The sequence below is a fragment of the Stegastes partitus genome, unplaced genomic scaffold (genome assembly GCF_000690725.1).
Source record: "Stegastes partitus isolate 25-593 unplaced genomic scaffold, Stegastes_partitus-1.0.2 Scaffold747, whole genome shotgun sequence".
Classification (NCBI taxonomy): Eukaryota; Metazoa; Chordata; class Actinopteri; family Pomacentridae; genus Stegastes; species Stegastes partitus.
The window spans coordinates 285,550-305,580 of NW_007578478.1; the positions used below are offsets into that span (position 1 = coordinate 285,550).

Sequence of the window (20,031 nt, forward strand, 5' to 3'; positions counted from 1 at the left end):
GAGTGTTTACTTTTGCAAAATCATATGCATACGCACCCGAAGGAGCAGACATGTACGTATGAGCAAGATGAGAAGACAAAATAAGCAGCAAACAAAGACGGTTGGATTTTTTCCTAATTACACAAACATGCATATAAATGTGTGCGCATATGTGCATATTAAGGGGCGCAGGAATCATATACGTGCGTCTGTCGGCGGGCGGTTATTTACAATAGAAGTGCGAGCAGCCAAGAGAGGCTCCATCAGTGTCAGGATGCATAATTAGTCTGTTGTTAAACTACACAGAAAGTACACAAAACCGAACAGAAAGCGAGAATGTGACTCTGACAAAAGGAGACAGATGCTGCAGGAGGAGCAGCAAAAAGGAAAGTCATTGAGTGTTTTCACCTTAAAGTGAGAAATCATTCTTTCACACTCTATCAGAGAGAAAAATGAGAGAATGTTTTAAGAAATGCTGATGAAGACAGAAGAGACAAATGAAGAGCATAAACTGCAATTCATCATTCTGCTTGACTAAACGCGGAATCAAATATTTTAATGCGAGAGGGAGTTATCTAAGTGTGGCATTGCTGGACAAGCAAATATTTCCACTTTGTCAATCCACGGGCCACAATGAAAATATGTTATTAGCTATCATGTTTTCTGCTTGACTTCATTATTGTCAAGGATAGACACAGTACATTAACAGCTTTATGGCGCCTGTCCTTCCTAATATAGTACAAAAATCTTTCTCTACATTTTATATGATCACTGGATCAGTTAAAAGGCTTTGAGGAAATGCCAACCGGACACAAACCCCTTTAAATTATTTATAGCTATAATAATGTGATATTTCATTGGTCCCACTAGAACATTTGCGTTTCACTTTCTGCACATGGAGGTCAAAGAGCATAAGGAGTTCCAGAGAGGTGCTTTTAGAGCTGGAGGAGTCGGTGTCTTACTTCAGGATGCTCCAGCAGAGTGGAATTCAAAAATGCCAGTTTGGGGGTTGTCAGGTTGATCTCTTTAGAAGTCTATACATGTCTAAAACTGAGAAAATTGGATCTTTCAACCTGCAATAACTGATTTACTTGCAGAGGCTGCACAACAAGAGAGAAACGCAACATTAACAGACTGTCACCTCATGAAGTGGATACTTATTAGACGTTATATAGCATTAGCATTCATTTAGAGACGCGTTTCTAGTCACCTAATGAACATAAGCCTAATTTTCACTCTCAGTTTTTAGTCTTTCATGGGCTTTTTCCTTTATATGCTTGGATCAGGATGGTCGCTTCTTTAAAAAACAAAAACAGTTCATTGTTGCTGTTTATTCAGAATATATGTGTCTTTGTTTTTTTTTCTTTCTTTGGCTGCGTTTAACAGAAAACAATTCCCATAAGCCCGAGGCTCAACTGAAGAGGTGAGTCTGTGGGTGAGATGAGGGTTGTTCAGGACTTCAGATACGTCAAGTCATTTGTAATAATAGCAGGATAGAGAGGATCGAATTCAGCAGATGTTTTTAGACAGCAGAGATTGCAGATGAAACGCTGCAAAAAATGACTTCAGAAGAGAGCTTTGTTGGCGAGTTTTATGGAAATGGATGGAAGTTTCAACTGCTGCTGCCAGCCTTGCAGTGTTTTTCATGGGAACTGTAGTATTTTCTTTGTTCGAACGGTGATCATTATTTAACTTCACAACAACTGATGCAGTCTAGACGGTGCCCTTCCAGCAAATAATAAAAGTATACGTGCGAATGTGAGATCAAAACATGACAAAGAGACAAAAGGAGAGACCTGAGCCGTTACTCAATGTTATTTAGATCAGTCAAAGAAAGGTGTGAAAGGACAATGTGTGTTTAGATAATGAAAGAGATTCATAACCTACACGTAACAAAACGGCGTGCGCCGACACGCAGTTGGCAAAACACAGACGAATTACCTGTGAAAATTCCTGAACCCGGAAAATGGCCCGAGTACGAAGCTTAAGGCAGCAAAGTGGAACGAAGCCAACAAACAAACAACAACACCAAAAAAGACGATACTGTTGGGTTCAGTTTCAGAGCTCTGGATCTTGCTTGTTAAGCTGTTCTACCACTTAAATCGTATTTTTTGCCGCCTCTGTTGTCCATATGAAAACACCTCGGCGAGCATGAAACCACATTACGACATGAAAGATGACAACAGCGTGTGAAACAATAACGGCCTCACTGAAGACATAAGGGAAAACGGAGTTAAATTAATTCTGGCTTCAGCCTCCTATTAGCATTCGTCATCACTCTTAACTCCTGAGAATGCTGCAGGATTTAACTAAGAAGTGGGAGTCTGACTTCACTGAGGGGATTTATCGGAACCTTTAGCACAGTTGGTTTGTCACTGCGTTACATCCCAGGAGTACTCCAGCTCATCCTGCTTAATCACTGACCTATGCAAACACCGAGTCAAGTCCACTCCGCTTTAGAATTTATGCAATTACTATATAGCCTGTATATCCCAGCAGCCGTGGGACTGTGACTGTGCGTGTGCATATCTAAGCTAATAACCCATATTCACAGCTCACATATAAATAAAAAAAATCACAGAGCATCCAGCGTTTGCTTTCTGAGTCTTGAAGTCAGAGATGCAATGCATAATGAAAAAGGGGCTGGTTCATCCTAGCAAGCCTGTGGTTGTCTTTCTCTGGTCGTCTGGCTCCGTCTATGAATTATGAACCATGATCCCCGCAGGCTCCCCAGTGGCCACAGATGGATTGGGGGCAAAGCTGCCCCTCTCTGCCAGAAGTGTCGAAGGGCATTTGTATTATATGAGAGGATGCGGTTGTTTGTGTAAAATGCTGCTTGTCCTCCTGCCCTCTGTGCACCACGTCGGCTTCGGGTTAAAAGATGGAGTAAATGGACTTAAAGATTCCTGCGTGTGAACAGGTGTGACTGCTGTTTGCTCCTAACTAGCATTGTGAGAAATTATTCCAAGGCTACGGAGGCCAATGAGGGCAAATGACGTGCATATGCATAAATGAGCTGCGTATACGTGAATGCGTTGCGTAAACAGAAAACAAAAGGAAAACGCTTCAAACGGAAGTGCCACAGGCCTCTAGGGGCAGTTTTTAAGTCTTAAGCTTTTCAGTCACTGTGATTATGCGGGTGCTGAAGTGCTGTTTTACTACCGTCTCCCTGTGTTCTCTGTTATTTATGTTTATCCATGGCGATGAGAGGATACATACCATTTCATACAGCTTTTCCCTCAACTAGCGTTAGTTACTTGTCTCGCTCAACGTTGTCTGCCCCTCAGGTCATAAGCTCACTACTGCCCCTAGAGGCCTGTGGCACTTCTGCTGTGTGACTGGATATGCAGCGTTTTCTTTTTGCAGCGGGTTTCTGTTTATGCAACACATTCATGTATATGCAGCTTGGTTGTGTATATGCATGTCATTTGCCCCCGTCGGCCACCGTACAAGGCTTTTTTTGGTGTAACACAAAAAATACGAAGAAAGAAATAACAAAATGTGATACAAAAAGGTGTCCAGCTGCTTCAAGCTTATTACGAAGGTTTATTCCACATCTGACCAGTGTAAATGACTTCATCCGGTCTTTGGGGAGCCATCTTCTCTTGTACTCTTTGTTAATTGCTAATCAGCTGATTGAATTGTGGTGACACAATGATCTTTTTCAGAAGTGCGCGGCTGGCTTTTAAAATGTACGAATGCGCTAAATGGAATTCTTTTAGCAGCTCAGGGAAGAAAAACATGTGTTTTGATCCTTCTAGACCTTACTGTGGCTTTTGACACCACTTATCATGTGAGTTTCTCTGACAAGCTCAAACGCTGTGCTGCCACAAAGCTGCTTTAAAGCACTTCTACTTTCTCTGATGGTACTGGAAATTTCAGATCCTTTGCGGTTAAAAATACTCTGCAGGGTTCCCCTATAGGTCCATTTCTGTTTTCCTGCGAAAATGTTACCCCTGGGCAACGAGAGTCAAACATATAACCTCTCCTTTAACTCTTACACAGAAGATACAGCTGTACATTTTTTGATCCGAGTAACCGCAACACAGTTAAAGTTCTCCTCTACTGTTGTCATAACTTCAGAATTAAAGCTTAACACAGACAAATGTGAGCTCTGTCTAATATGATCTCCACAAATATTGCACGATCAGTCTAAATGCTATCAAGAATAGAAGTGACAGTTGCCGATCCACCACTTTGGTCAGGAGTGAAACAGATGCTAGAATGATTAGAATTTATTTCAGATATGCATGGTCCATAGAAGATGAACCTCGCTCACTTTATTCCTGTGTAACCAGGAAGTGGACAGGATTCCTTTGACATTTAGTACTGATGTTGATGATGTTCACAGGATGACCTTTAGTAGTTTAGATGATGTCTCTACCGTCATCATGAGGTCAAAAATGAGGCCACTTCTTAAGTTTATGTCCACATATCCGCAAAACTAATCTAATTTTACTCACCTCGCTAATTAGCTAGTATGCAAACACATTACACTAATGTTGTGATGCACAACATTGTAACTCATATTTTGGTGTTATTTCATACCAGTTATTTAGTAAAAACTTGGGTTTAAATATTTACAGTAACATTTACACATTAAAATGTATTCACAGTGTTTACATACTTGTGTTTGCACATTAAGTTAAGAAATAATTTCATATTATATTGTACTTTACATATCCACATGCTTAAGTTTGCCTCAGTTACCTCAGTGGAAGCTTTTCATGATACATGAGTATTAGTACTTTTATATTATGGTTTATGTTTATTTATTTTTTTCACTACATTTTGAATCTTTGCTGCTATAACACTGCAACCTTTCCCACTGTGGGATTAATAAAGGCTTATCTTATCTTATCTTATCTTATCTTATCTTATCTTATCTTATCTTATCTTATCTTATCTTATCTTGTGAAGTCAGAACAAACAGGTTGTGTTGTTGTGAAAATGCCTGACAGTAAAACCCAAAAGTTTTCCGTCTCCACTGTGCTGTTTCATCAATCATCGAACCTTCACGTTGCACAAGGATACTAACCGTGTTAAACTTTAGCTCAAAGCACCACGAGCATAAACTGTCTGAATAAAACCTCTGACAGTTTTCTTCATGCACAATCAAACATTTATGGCCTCTTCAGAATTCGCAAACATTTAATATTTTTACTGTGTTAAAAAAAAACTTAGAAATATTGCTTACATTATAAAAAATTGATATAACAGCAGTTCAGCTTTCTTTAGGTTGCAGAAAACATATCTGCAAGGATTTCTACCTGGTATTAAACCTTATGGCCAACCAGTGAAACACTGGCTCTGTTTCTTTTCCATTTTTAGATAGATATTGATTAGTTTTACAACTCATCTGAGTTTTCCTCCAAGCTATGACCCTGACCTTTAAACTACCTATTACATATCACATCATGCATAGCCTGAGAGGACCAACAAGAGCAGAAATTATATCTTCTTTTGTCACGTCTGAGACTTATTTTTACAACCCTGTGTTTCTATGGCTTTATTTTATTAGTCTGGATATTTTTGTGCTGCGTTTTCTATTTTTTTCCCTTCCCTTTATTATCTCCATCCTCTTATCCCGCTGTCTCTTTATATAAATGTAGTTTTTATATAAATATATAAAGAAAGCAAACTCTTTAAATGTCACACTTTACACTCAGCCCTGCTTAAGTCCAGCTTCTACTTACAGCAAACATATTTCCTTTTTATTGGCAGTGTGTGCAAATGTATGACAAGGGTGATAAATCAAAAAAAAAACTGTGGCACTCTTCTTATCTCGCTTTTGACATATTCTCCAGCGCCCAAGCTTCAGCCTCCAGAGAAACAAAAGCAGCTCAAGAGGCCTCTCAGACATCATAGTGACGCTGCCGTGCTACAATAAATAAAGCGATACCATACAGGACTCGTATCCGGAGATAATAAAGCAGTCAAAAACTATTGCTTCACTGCGACAAGGCCCCGGCTTTTACAAGGCTTCTTCAGGAAAAGGCCTCCTCAGCTGTACATTATTGATGGGGCTTAAATTGACTGTCTCTTTGTTCCTCCATCGATGGACACAAGGCGGGTGTCTCCTCCACACGGAGAGTCGTGGTGAGTGGATGGGGGGGGAGGAGGGAGGGTGACTCACCCCCCTGTCCCATCATGCGGCAGGGCGATTCATCCATCACATTAAGAGGTGCCGCATCAATCATTAACAAGCAGCCCCATGTTGAAAGGATGATGGACAGCTTGACAAATAAGTTAAGATGGAGTGGGACAAGGTGATGCTGGCCTTTTTCACTTTTCAGGCAATTTATTCATGACACAACAATAGCATATCCAAATGCAGGCAATGAAATGATCCTGAATAGAAATTGCCATAATTCTAAAAGGAAGAAAATAATGGATAATGGGTTCGCGCTCGCAGAGGTTTAAAAACTCAACTAAACTGAACTGGGTGAATCTGCTGATGCTTTTAGGGAGTCTGAAGTGCTTGTCCACAAGCGTCACTTAATACTTTTTCTCTTGGGTGGCCGGCTCCTCTCAGAGAAATGCCAGTGTTTTTCGTGCTCACCAGGTGTAAGGGGTGCATACACAGATAATCTAGAAGTCCTGGAAAACCTTTGAGAGGATTTTAACTGCAGGTCTGGTATCCGCTCATCCACTGTGGGATTATTCAGCCTTTCGGAGGGATTTGACATTTTAGCTTTCTTTAGTCTGACTGAAGTTTGCACGACAACCAAAACCCCCAAATCTGTTTGTCTACAGTCAGCATACCAACGACCTGCAGCTACTTGCAATTTTACCCAATGAGTTGTGTAATCAGGTGCTGAAAACACAGACAACAGCATTTAAAGTTCAGCGGATCAAATGACAGCTTCGGTGCAGTTTTTCCACAGTTTTGCTCAACATTGTAGCATCTTTAACTAATCATTTTGGTTTTATGGCTTGAAACTACTTTGGTTACTGTCAGCGCTATAATCAGGACTGTTTTCAACTGCAGAATGCATCAATTTATTTCAGAAAACAAGCTGTAAAAACACACATTACACTACCTGTTTAGCATGAAACGGCAGGCAAAGTTTGAATCTAACTGGCAAACATCGAGGAGCTTTTAGCAGCTTAATACCTTGATATTTCCTTTAGGAGTTGCTGAGGACCAAATAAGCTTAACAGATGGTTAATATTCATCAGGTGGCCAGAAATATCATTTCAGATGAATACTAATGTCAATCCCTATCTGCTAGATGTGTATTAAAGCACCTCAGACACACCGTTATGCAGCCATAAGATGTCTATGTTGTGTTTTACAGCTTATTGAGCTGTTGCTCAGGTTTCCAAAAACAGTGAATCCACAATTAAATATTAAAGGTTTTCGCTATTTTTAAAAAAATATTATAGCCCATGAAAAGACCCAATACTTTCTGACTTCAAGCCAGTTGGTCTTCACTAAACATTAAATCTTTCAACATGGGTCACAAATATGAACTTTTATTTTCTTTAAAAAGCCAAATAGTCTCCTAAAAACCCTGGGCACTGTGGGTTTTAAGAAAACTTATTAAAACCAGAGTGATTAGTATGTTTGTCAGGGACTCTTTTTAGCTGCGGATTAATACACGTTTTGGGTAATAGTTGCTCTTTATAGCAGCAGGAAGTTGTTTGTGAGTTAACTCAAAGTAAACTTGTACTGCTGCTATCCATCATAATGAAGGAGCGTGTCACAGATGTACAGGAAATGTTTTTTAGTAGCAGGGTTTTTCTGCACAGACAAACTTTTGACGGCCTACAAAGAGGTTTATTTCAGCCAGCACCAAGGGAAAATGATAAGAATCGAGAATAGAAAACTGAAGTTTCAAAACCACATACGTAAATTGTAGTTGCATTTCCTCAAGCAAATAGACATTTTTGTTTGTTCAATGGTCAAAAATGCTGGAAAATGGAAAATGTTTAAATAAAAAAAAAAATAACACAGATGCTTTGTGTTTACTGTATATGGACATATCACGGTGAGTCAGGAAAAAAAACTCCAATTTTTCATACTTGAAATGAAATATCAAGAGACGTGTCCTTGAAATCCTTGAAGGTAGTTTTATTTCATAGTATAGATCACTTTCTTTATGGCTAACATTTCTATTGAGAAGACGAACACGAGGCAGTTTGGTTCCACAAGAAAACAGTTGTGAAAATGTCTATCAGGGATATTAAAACATCAAATTTGGAAAAAATTCCAAATATGTTGCTTAGATGAACAATCATCAGCACTTTGTGTCATGACCTTTTTTTCTTTTTTTTTTTTTGTTGTTGCCAAATTTCTCGGCTCATTTTGGCAATCAGAGTTCCTGATTACACTCATTTAGAGCCAAGGAGCTCGTCAAATCCTCGGATTGAAAGACATTCTGAAAATGTATTTTGGTGCTAATTTTAATAATAGGGACTCACTCTTCTCTTGCTCCTATTCGAATGTGTTCTCACAACTAATTTCTTTGTTGGCATTTAACTGAGCTGAACTCAGTGCAATCTGATTGGTTGTAAGTTTATTCTTCATCCCTGAAATTACACCAGGCAACTTTTACTTTCTACAGTCATAAGTCTTTCTACGAATCTCCACGGCAACTGATTTACTTCTGAAGATTAATGCTAATCAGAGGCTCAAGCTTTCACACATCACATATTACGCTTCAAGCTTGGTGCCAATCAAACTGTCTGGTGACAGCTCCGACTTTTTTCATCTGCTTTTTTGATTTGTCTTTTTTGGTCCTGCGTTTTGCCACTGATCAATGATTGGAGATAATCTTGGCTTGTAAGACATTCATGGTCAAGTGGGCACCAGCAAAGATGGCTGTTGAATTTATCCCACAACAGTCCCTGAAGGCCCTACAGTGTGTCCTACATTCACCCTTGTCCACTCCGGCTTTCCAGCACTAATTGGGCCAGTACTGACTCACATACTCCACATACACTGCTCTGATGCTGCATCGACACCCGGGCATATGCTGCATTCATATTGTATCACATAAACACCAGCTGCTGACTGAGAAAACCTTGTCAAATCCTTGTTGAAATCACAAGCAGATTCATGTATGTTACACTGGTAGACGTTGATGTAGCCTGGAGCTGCAAGCAGACATGAGGAGAGGTCTGCCGAGGTCTGGTAAGCCCACCACTTTCTACCTCCACATCCCCAGATTTCTTTTTCAAACTTGTAGTCTTCAACCCCAACTGATGCTGACTCAAGTTATTCGAGGCAGTTTATCAGATTTCAGGCAGGTCCCTCGAGCCCCGAAAGGCTTTATACAACCTTTTCTTCACATCTGCAGAAGAACTTCACAAGATCTGTAAATATACTTTGAGTCAGTGTCTGGAGATTTACCCTTTAAATTTCGGTTTAATTACACTAAACAATAGACTTTTGCTGATTTGAGACATCCATGTTTACTTGGTTTACAGGCAATTGCATATCATTGAGCATAAAGTGGGAGTTTTCAGCAAAGTCTTTTCTATCTGTAATTACAACTGGGATGGATTATTCACTTTCTTGCTGGGAGAATAAAAGTTTGACACCACTCTCATATTATAATTAGCTGAAGCTGTTCCAGGAGACGGTTAGCAATAAGTGTAGCATAATGGAAATATAAGGGGGAGAAAATTAGACTGCTCTGGTCTAAAGCATTGACTCCATATTAAGGTAATAAAATCTGCCTGCCTCTAAAGCCTCTAAAACCTCATTAATTAACTTATTTGCCAAATGAAAACACTGACATCACTGGGTTATCCATCCATTAGCTGAAGCTAATAGCTAAGTTGAAGCCACAAGACCGTAAGCTATTAGCAAACCATAAGGATAAAAGAAATGGAGAAAACTCACTCAGATTCACTAATTATCTTGTTTGCTTTCTTGCATAAGGACAGATTGACACTAACTCTGCTAACGTTTGAATTACACGAAAGCTGTCTGTGTGAGCTGAAGCTAACTGCTAAGCTATAGCCAGGAGAGAGTTAGCTTTAAGCGTAGCATAATTTAAATGGAAATGAGTAAAAACTAGTCTGCTCTGTTCAAAGACAACAAAGTTTGCCTCTAAAAACCCCCAAAACTCACTAATTTGCTCTCTTGCTGTTAATTAGATAAAAATGGACACTACCAAAGTCACTCATTAGCATAGCACAGTGGAGAAAATTAGACCACTCTGGTCTAAAGCGTATGCCGTATAATAATAGTAATAAAACCTTCCACTGAAAACCTCTAAACCTCAGTAATTATTTGCTTTTTTGAGTTAGATGGAAACACTGACATCGCTGGGATATTCATCTGTAAGCTTAGGCTAAGTTGAAGACACTAAACAAAGCTATCAGTGTAGCATAATGGGAAAATAAATGAGGACAAATTCCCATAAAATCCTTTAACCACACAAATGACCTTATTGGCTTTCTTCCATAATGTATGCTAACTTATTTGTGCTTCGAATTAGATGAAAGCATCAATGTCAGTGTCTGTTTGCTAGCTGAAGCTAACTGTTAAGCTAAAGCGAGGTGACAGTGAGCTTTAAGCGAAGCATAATCTAAATAGAAATGAGGAGAAAACTAGTCTGCTCTGCTCTATAACTCTCAAATGCTCACTAATTGACTTATTTGCTTTCTTGCCATGAGTTCGACGAAAACGCTGACACCACTGTAATGTTGTCCATTAGCAGAAGCTAACTGCCAAGCTGAAGTCAGCAGACTGTTAGTTATTAGCATAGCATTATGGAAATAGAAACAGGGAGAAATGTAGATTCTCTATCCGAAGCTGCCTATCCATTAAAAGTCTCTAAACATCACTAATGCATTTATTTGATTTGCTGCTGAGGGATAGATTGACACCGCTGTCCTAACTGTCTGAAGCTAGGAGTTAGCTTAGCTTAACTAGCCCCGTTTAGAGATGCCCTGAACCTAGTCAGAGAGCTGGCTAAGCTATGGTTTTATGAGGGGTTTTGTACCAGACTGTATCCGGAAAAAGCCACAGGGAATATGTGTGATTAATTTATAAGTTTTGGATGTGCTGGTAGGCGGATTTTGATGCTAGACAGTCCCAGTAACTCCAGCTTAGCCGTGAGTTCACCTAACAGGCATGGTATCCATCTGCTTATCCGCCACAACTTACAGCAAGAAACTAAATAAGTTCACTTCCAAAAAAAAAGTTGAATAATTCTGTTAAACACATGCAGAACTGGGTAAAGAAAGGCTGTCCCGTTCTCTCATTGTACTGCTTCCTCTGATATGACGTGAACATGACATTACATTTTGCCCAGTTTCCCAGCTTCACTGTTTCATTACAAAAGGTTAATGGAACAGCCGGACCTTCCAGCGTGACTTCGCCTGCTCAGCAGTCCGGTCCTACCTTTGTAAAGTTTTTCACATTTACCTGCCCTGAACCCATCCTGGCATTTTTTTTTTTCCTTCTTCTTTTTTTTTAAAACCACATTAGCACATCACATCAGCCCATTAGCACGACTCTGACACTGTTTATTCAAAGTCATCATATTCTCAGAGTCTTCATGATCATATGCCTGCCCTAAATTACAGCTGCTCCATCAATTTTTCATGATTGTGCTGTCTACTAAACCTAATGTATGGCCTACAGACAGACTCATGTGCATATTAATTAGAATGAAGATGACAGGACAATTATTCTTTCAGCTGAGGACAAAAACGGCCAAAACGCCTATACAAAAAAAAAAAGAGCACAATTTAATTCTCAAACAGATTTCATGTCTGTTGCCGTTAAAGGCAGCAATGCAAATACTGCTCAAAAAGATGTATGACTTGACTTAAAAAAATAAAAAAAAGGATAAGCTGCAATAAAATATGCACTGTCAGGAGCAACATAGGCAAGTGCAATACAGATTTTTTAGCCGCTCTTCACTCCAGTTCCCCCACGGCTATTAACATTTTAGAGGGCAAAGCAGCTGGATCCAAAGGTTAATGTCCACACCATTAGAGAGCGACAGAGCACACGTTTATCCCTGTTGGTTTAATTAAATTACAGGGAGCTCATAAAGGAGGATTTATCCTGAACATACAGTTACCGAGGTCCTAATGGAGCACTACCGTCCGGCTCAGCTGATTTATCCCCCTCATGTTTCAAAGTGGGTCGTCTTGTCGTGGTGTTTGTCATGGCCTACTTAACAATATAGGAACTTGTAATTAGATCGTTTGTCAAGTCACCTGATTGCTTTGCTTGTTCTTTTCATGGTTTACAGGAGAAGACGTGTCACTTTTTACTGGGTTACTCAGAAAATCATTGATCTTACCTTCTCGTGAAGAGATAAACCGGAAAAACAGGCCTTCGGTCCTTTGCCTAACTTAGCTTTAATGAGAGGTAGGCTTGTGGCAATTTCAGAGCAATAAAACAAACTGAATTCAAGCTTTAGAAATCTATATCTTAATACTTTAGGTACTATTTCTGGGTGTAAAACTCCAAACAAAATGTATTAATTGATGCCCCTGCTGTGAACAGGTAAACTGTAGCACAAGCCCTCCAAACAAAAAAAAAATTTAGGAAAAAAAATGGTGATTAGACACCCTCTAGTGGAGGATCATTACAAAAACATCAGCCCACAAACCTCCACACAAACTGCCTTTTATCTTCTGTGCTTCCAAAGCAAAGCACATCAAACCTCAAACCTAAGGAAACTCCTGAAAGCATGAATTTGAAATACGGATATTCATATTGAAAAGCTCCACTTTTGTACGATCTACATTCCTCTAGTTATAAAACAGCACATCAGTGTGTGTGTGTGTGTGTGTCAGTTTTTTTACTCCACTTCATGGATCCTTTTTCATTTCCTGGAGCTGCAGATAACCAACATCTTTTCTTTTTTTTTCTGTGTGTCAAAGAATTGTTTTGATGTGGACTGTAAGCTGCACTCCAGCACAGGACTGCGGTTCACAGCATGCAGAGTATACGTTTGACTGCAGGTGAGTGTCTGCTGGTGGAAGACACAACCTCTTGTTTCACATCCTGCAAGCTTTAATAGTAATGCATGCTTGACATGAAAGAATAAATGCCACAAATACACACAGCAGCAGTCACCACAGTATATATATTACAAAATTACTTATTACTTATACTAAGTAAACTCCCCTGGTCATATGCAAGCTTGAAAACAACATTCAAACGAGCAAATTCTGCAAATAAATTACTACATTTTCCCACTAATTCACTTGGCATTGTTGCATCTTGTCTATGTGATCAACAGAATGCAGGGTAAATGTCACATTGGTTTTGCATCTAGAATTTAATTTAATTACACATGCGTTTTTTCTACATATAACATGCAACACGTCAGCTCTGGCTTCCATAACCATCACACGCAGATGAGAAATGGTTACAATCCACTGTCTATGTTACTCATGTTCACGATTCAGATGCAGACTGTTATTTAAATGTCAAATAAACAAGAAGTCTGAGTACTTAAATCAAAGAATATTTACACCCTGAGCGAAAATCTATTGACAAAAATGTAAATGTATTGCCACAGTTTTCTTTTTTGCCTTGATGTCAGCTGTAGTTTAATGGAACAGTTTGACATTGTGGGAAATATGTTTATTCTTGCAGAGAATTAACGCTATACATGTAGCTAGTTAGCTTAGCTTAGCATAAAGGCTGAGAAAAGGGGGAAACAGGTAGTTTGCATAGCAGCACCTTTAACGTTCACTAAGTAACATTTTGCACAAAAAAAAAAATTACATTCTTATGTTCCACATGGGATCAACAAATACACATGATTCCCAAAATGTCGAACTATTCCTTTAAAATGACAACTGAAATTCATTTCTCTCTTTCTTTCCTTAAAATGCAGACCATCATGATAGGTAAATTATTCAGACGTCACCTCCCATAACTTGTAATAGTCTGTGAAGGATTGGAAAGAAACATTAAGTGTTCCGATCAATACTTTGATTCAGTACAGCAGAGTCCTACATACATACATTATGCACCTCCACCCCAATGTCAATGTCACCCAGTCAAACTCATCACTGCCATTTAGCCTGCGCTGACCTCAGTTCCCGACCCTTTACTAGCCGCTGCTAGCTTAGCCGCTTCAGTTTTAGATAAAAAGTCGTCGCCACCAAAATGGCTGCCACCCCTATCACAATGAGGATGGCCACGGCAATCCCCAGGCCGACAGAGGCGCCCTTGCCAGCAGACCGGCCACCAGACAGCGCTGTGCACAAATGAGAGTGACACCATTATGGGAAAATGCTTAATTCCAGCAGACAACAGAAGACGTTATGACTTGGTGCAGATAAGAAAACGCTTTTCATTTCTGGAGGAATCTAATTAGTGGAAACTTTGTGAATAGCTGCTCTCATGGCAGTGAAGTTAATAAATCTCATACTTACCCTCTTCTTTGGAGAGAATGGCTGCGAGAAAGACAGGAAACATCAATATTTCATTATGAGGTATGAAACATAATATTTGCCAAAATAGTGGAGAGACAAATTAAATTACAGCGAGGAAGAGGGTCAAAGCAGAAGTCAGTGCAGCAGTTTTACTATGTGTTAAAGGACATATTTGACAAATTAAAACCGACTGAAGGGAAAATGTGTTCTACATTACTTTTCTCTTTTTAGAGGTATACAATAAGTATGTATGTATTTGCCTGTAAGAAAAGTAGCACAGTAGCTTGTTTGCTATCTTGCCTTAAGTTAGATAAAAGTCTTGATACCACTCTCATGTCTGTATAGTAAATATGTAAGTAGAGCCAGTTAGCTTAGCTCAGCATAAAAACTGGGTTGAATATTGAGCCTGGCTTTGTCCAAGGTTACAAAATTAAGCCCAAAAACCTCTAACCATCTTGTTTGTTAAATCTGTGAACGAATTGGTGTTAAAAAATATTGCTTTCTAGGCTAGTGTCAGTAACTTATCAGCAACTAAACTCCAGGAAGTCGCTGCAAACCACTTGTACACAAATGAGTTCGACTGTGTTATTTAGTGAGCTTTAGAGATGTTGGTGGTTGATTTATTTTTTTCTTTATACATAATCAAACTGACGACTGCCCTCTGTTGTGAGCTTTTATGCTAAGCTAAGCAAACCAGTTTAATATTTACCACACAAACAAGGGAGTGGCATCACACTTTTGTCAAGAAAGTGAGTAACATTTCTCAAAACGTCACATTATTTTTTTTAATCGTGAGGTTCACAACCCTCTGAAGGGCTACAACAAAGGTAGCTGGACTTGTTTGAGTTTCTTTAAAGCCTGCTCTGTGGTGTTCGCAATGTCAAAAGGAGTTCTATCTTCGATACAGTGATTGAAATCTATTGGGAGCCATCATTATGGTGTACTGGTCTTTTGTCTGACTCCTTTAACAACACGTCTGTACCAAAAGAAAGACACGGTGGATACTTACGATCTTCTGTCTTGGCCTTTATAGCCACTGTGAGCACAGAGGGCTTAGTGACGCTATCCTGGACGACAGTGGTCTCCACGCTCCTCCTGTTCCTGTTGCATTGCTGTGGACGAGGCCAGATGGAGAGACATTGAGGGTCTGGCCTGAATTGGAGATTTGCGCTTGGAATGCACGTGGCGCCTCTCCTACCTTGAAGGTGTTGCAGGTGCTTTGCTCGCAGAGTCGGGTGATGCAGTGCAGATAGTAGGTGGAGATGGTCTCATTCTGCTGCTCGATGAAGCGGAACACTGGGAAGTAGAAACGAGCCTTCTGGCTATCCCCGTTCTCCAGCATGGTGGTCAGCTGATCTATGGAGCACCTTTCAATAAAAGGCGAACCTCACAAGTGCCCCAATTGCACATCACACGGATACATACAGGCAGTGTATTAATGATAGAAAGGAAGGAAGACGAAATCAAGACTAGGGCTCCCTTTGGATTTAAGAAGCTGCGGTGTGCTTATTGCATGGAAGAGAGAAAAACCCGAAGGCATGTGTAAAGGTTTAAATTTAAAGCTGGACTGCTGGACCCAGAGACAGAACTCATTATCGAGCCCTGATGGACTAGAAGAAATTCACAAGTTACAAGAAGTAGACAGCTCACACTTTTTTTTTCTTTAGAGGATGTTTTCAGGGTGTTTTTGTGACTTACGAGACGAAAAGATTAAAGAAGGTGGAGTTGGAAGGATGCGGAGACACCGAGGCGTAGCACCGGTCCAGAAGAACAAAGTACCTGTGGAGAAACAATGAGGTCCCCAGCACCGAGTCAGAGACTCCAGGTCACAGGCGGAATCCTCAAATTTAAAATCTATCAAGACTCAGTCGTGGGATTGGAGACTACGAAAGACAGAAATCATCTTTTCTTCTTCCTTTTTCTTTTTTTGTTAGATTTAAGTCATTTGCTCAGCTTTCCATACATGTAGCTGTCTATGCATTCCCAACATCCAGGACTTCTAGTTACTACACAGCTGGAAAACACTGTAAAGAAGGATAAAGAAACCTGCAAACTTATAATGAAAGCTTTCAGTTCAGTATATTTCTTTCTTACATTTCACAGGGAGGAGGTTAGTTAGGATTAGATCCTACATAGCTGCTGGACAGAAACAGAACACATCTATTGAGGCAGTGAATGAAAACTATTAAATCTGGCTCATGGATTTACATCAACAATTTTAGCTGCAAATGTTTTGATCAGTTAGGTTGACACAATAATGTTGGTAATTGCATCAACTTAATATTATGTGTAATTCAAACTTAAATGTCTGCATTAATAGATTAAATTCAAGTTGAGGTAACTTAATGAAATGGGCATGATGTCATTTTCTTCACCCTAAGATCAGGATTTGAGCACCCCTTACCTATCTTAACATGCCTGGACAATTTTACGGAGGTAATACTTGTAATTTAAAATAGATTGGATTATAGAGCTAATTCCCCAAACTCAATGTGGTGTGTCAGCGGAATATAATTTTATTTAAAAGTTTGCATAAATTAAAAAGATCCTGGCCTAAACATTCTATTGTTTTAAGAATGATATATATCAGTTTCTAAATACAGTAGTTTCAGCTTATCAGTTGACTTAAACAGTTGCGATTATTTTGTGCAGGCATGCAAGCAGCAGGCATACAACTAGAATTGATTTTGTTTCTCTCCACTATCTGCACTTGTAAGTGAGACACTAAGTTGACCTTATTATAGTATTTACCTGTGCTTCAGCTTGGTTTTCTTCTTTAGCCAATATTATGTTTTTTCATTCTGATTTAAATGTATTCTGAACATTTTCAAAAGAGATGTATGTGTTCATGTCTTTGCATGAATGACTAATATGACAGGTGCAGGCAGAATCTTTCTCTCTGATTTTGATTGTGTTATAACTGAGCGCTTTTAATCTGATCCTTTTAAAAATACGCTATTACAAATTTAAGTTTTAAAATCTTACTTGAGTAAACATACATATGCAAGTGGAATGACCAATTTGCACCCGAAGTATCAAAAGTAAAAGTAGTTGCTTAAATTGTATTGTATTTTACTTCTATTTTTATATTAGTAGGCTGCTGATATTAATGCAGCATCGTGCACATTTAATGCTGTATCTGCTTAAGGGGGCAGTTTAACTTCTACACACACTTTATAGTTAAGTGCAGGTGCTCAAAAACTAAATTCTGCTGCAATCATTTATATACTTTTTGCTGCTTTTTTTTTATTATATCTGTCATTTACATCCCTAATAATCAAACAGCTACTTAAACAAAACAATTTTAGACATTTTGGTCCCAACTAGACACTGTTTTTTGTGAAGACTCCCTCAATCTGTAATAATGAGTTACATTTTATGAGCTCCTTACATGTTTTTATGTATGCTATGCACTCTGAAATTTGACTAGTAACTACGGCTGTAAGCTAAACACAGTGGTAGGAGTTAAAAGTTCTACGAGTAGAAGTGTAAAGTAGCAGAAAAATAGCTTACTAAAGTAAAGTACAAGTATTTCAAGATTGTACTAAAGTGCAGTACTCCATTAACTGTACTTCTAAGTCTGATAAATACAGATCCAGGTCTGAAGCAGACGAAGAAAAGCTATAGAGGTGAAATAACGTTAACGGTTCTTACTGCGATGTCAGATTGGATGCAACCACCTGCACATAAACATTTTTCCTCAGTTCGATGCCCCGAGGTGGCATGATGAGGGGCATGGTGTAGTTTATATCCTGGACAAGAGAGAGAAGACGATCCAAAGTGTTCGATTAATCTCCTAGAGTTCATATTGGTGCCAGGAAGAAATGTATGCATGTTGTGTGAGAGAGGTTTAAGGTGGCACCTGGTATAAAGTCAAGCTGAGAGTACTGATGAAGCTCCCATTGTTGTCCTTCAAAGCAATGGAAGAGGATGACCTACAAGGAAGAAAGACATGAGATCACACTTTGCACACACGTGAAACGTGAGAAGGGCGAATGTGTACTTTTAACCCACATATTATAAATACACACTTACACATCCACCTGGGTGTTGTTGATGAGATACTCGAGTGGATAAGCACATGAGTAGTAATACTTGAGCTCTGCGTTGTAGGTGATGGTGCCGATGGTTGGGTCGGAGGACCGAACCACCCCGCTCACGTTGACCGTCTGGATGTTGGAGAAGTCGGAGAATATTCCCGTCCCCGGTGCGCTCGTGGTCTGAGGAATTATTTAATGTAACCATGATTATTTAAAACAAATGGTTAAAAATAAATGCCGGCCAACATCTCCCACACAGCAGGCAGCAGTGATGAAATCACATCAAGGAAGCGGAACAAGTCTCGACTTTCTCATTCTCACCACACAGGAGGCTGTCTGGACTGCGTGCCTGTTATTTTAAATCAAGAGAATACTGATTCATCTCATGCGTATCTGGGAGAAATTCACTTATTTCCATCCATAGAGCTCCACATTTTCCCCATCTTCCTGCCTGACCCTAAAACAGTGCCCACATAGCTTTTTTAGTTTCCTAAATCTGCTCTGACTCTACAGGTTAACTCGCTCCGTGGTCACCATCCCTCATGACTTGAAATCAGGACACTTGATTGATGCAACACTCACCAAGAAGGTACTTCCGCAGGCGTTTCCTTCTCTGATGGGAAAGCTGAATCTCACTACAGGAGGAGCCACCGAGGCATCCAGCGTCCCCTGACAGTCCACATTGCCCCATATGTGGTTCAGGATCAGTAAACTCTCGTTGTATCCGGTGTAGATAGCTGGGCAGATCTGAATAGCCAAGTCGATTGAGGATGTGCCGCACATCACTGCGATATCAGTGAATTCTGAAGATGAAAGATGACACAGACACTATCTCCTTTAATAAGCTGTTCTCGTCTAAACAATTGTTCAACACGCAAGAATGAAGGAATTGTGGGAATTATTTTTAAAATGTGCAGCATACAAGGACAAATATACAAGAACAGCCATCCATCCATCCATCCATCCATCCATTATCTATACACTGCTTAATCCTCACTAGGGAATGATGCTTTGTCCATCCATCCATCCATCCATCCATCCATCCATTATCTATACACTGCTTAATCCTCACTAGGGTCACGGGTGGGCTGGAGCCTATCCCAGCCTTCAATATAATTTAAAACATGCATTTAAAATGACAAAATAGACAGAAATCCATCAGCCATCAACATTAATTAACTCAGTCAGCACTCTTTGAAAGTGTGTAGATTAAACATCTGAAGTACAACTCAGCATCAGTGGCCTTACTAAAGGTCGACATGTGAAATAAAATCAATATGACCCCTTCAGTCCAAAACAAAAAAAAGTGAGATTAAAGGTCACCATCGTCTTACCAGGTCTTCTAGCGTAAGCTCCGCAGTCAGATAGGTCGAGGGCCTCTCGGCCCGCAATACACAGGAACGTCAGGATGAGGAGGAAGATTAAAGCCATCTCACCACTCTGCCCTCTGTGAAGAAGCTGAGGCAAACACAACACTCGTCAAACACAGCAAATCCTAAAATATCCAGCACACTGCAGAAACATCTGTAAGTCCGCTGAGGTGATTTTAAACTCAAACAGGTCCAAATATTAGATGTTTAATCCAGAACTGTCAGTGATGGGAACCTTGCTGTTATCTTAGCCGGGATCTTACCTCCTCAGT

The 20,031-nt window shown here is 39.6% G+C and overlaps 1 protein-coding gene across 1 annotated transcript; it reads right to left on the reverse strand.

The window, feature by feature from the left end:
- Positions 1–14,034: 14,034 nt before the first annotated feature.
- LOC103364413 (zona pellucida-like domain-containing protein 1) lies at positions 14,035–19,820 on the reverse strand. Its single transcript, XM_008291529.1, has 10 exons — positions 19,724–19,820; positions 18,972–19,192; positions 18,385–18,569; positions 18,212–18,284; positions 18,004–18,101; positions 16,048–16,128; positions 15,548–15,716; positions 15,359–15,461; positions 14,350–14,370; positions 14,035–14,171 (listed from the first exon to the last, which is right to left on the reverse strand). Exons 1-10 carry the CDS (start codon positions 19,818–19,820, stop codon positions 14,035–14,037), a joined length of 1,185 nt encoding a protein of 394 aa, XP_008289751.1.
- Positions 19,821–20,031: the final 211 nt, after the last annotated feature.

Excerpts from the sequence above, each read along its gene's own strand:
- LOC103364413 (XM_008291529.1), bottom strand. The coding sequence starts at position 19,820 with ATGGCTTTAATCTTCCTCCTCATCCTGACGTTCCTGTGTATTGCGGGC. Across the intron at positions 18,570-18,971 it reads CCTGCGGAAGTACCTTCTTG|ACCACGAGCGCACCGGGGAC; the intron begins GTGAGTGTTGCA and ends ATAATTCCTCAG. Across the intron at positions 16,129-18,003 it reads GCATCCAATCTGACATCGCA|GTACTTTGTTCTTCTGGACC; the intron begins GTAAGAACCGTT and ends GTTTCTCCACAG.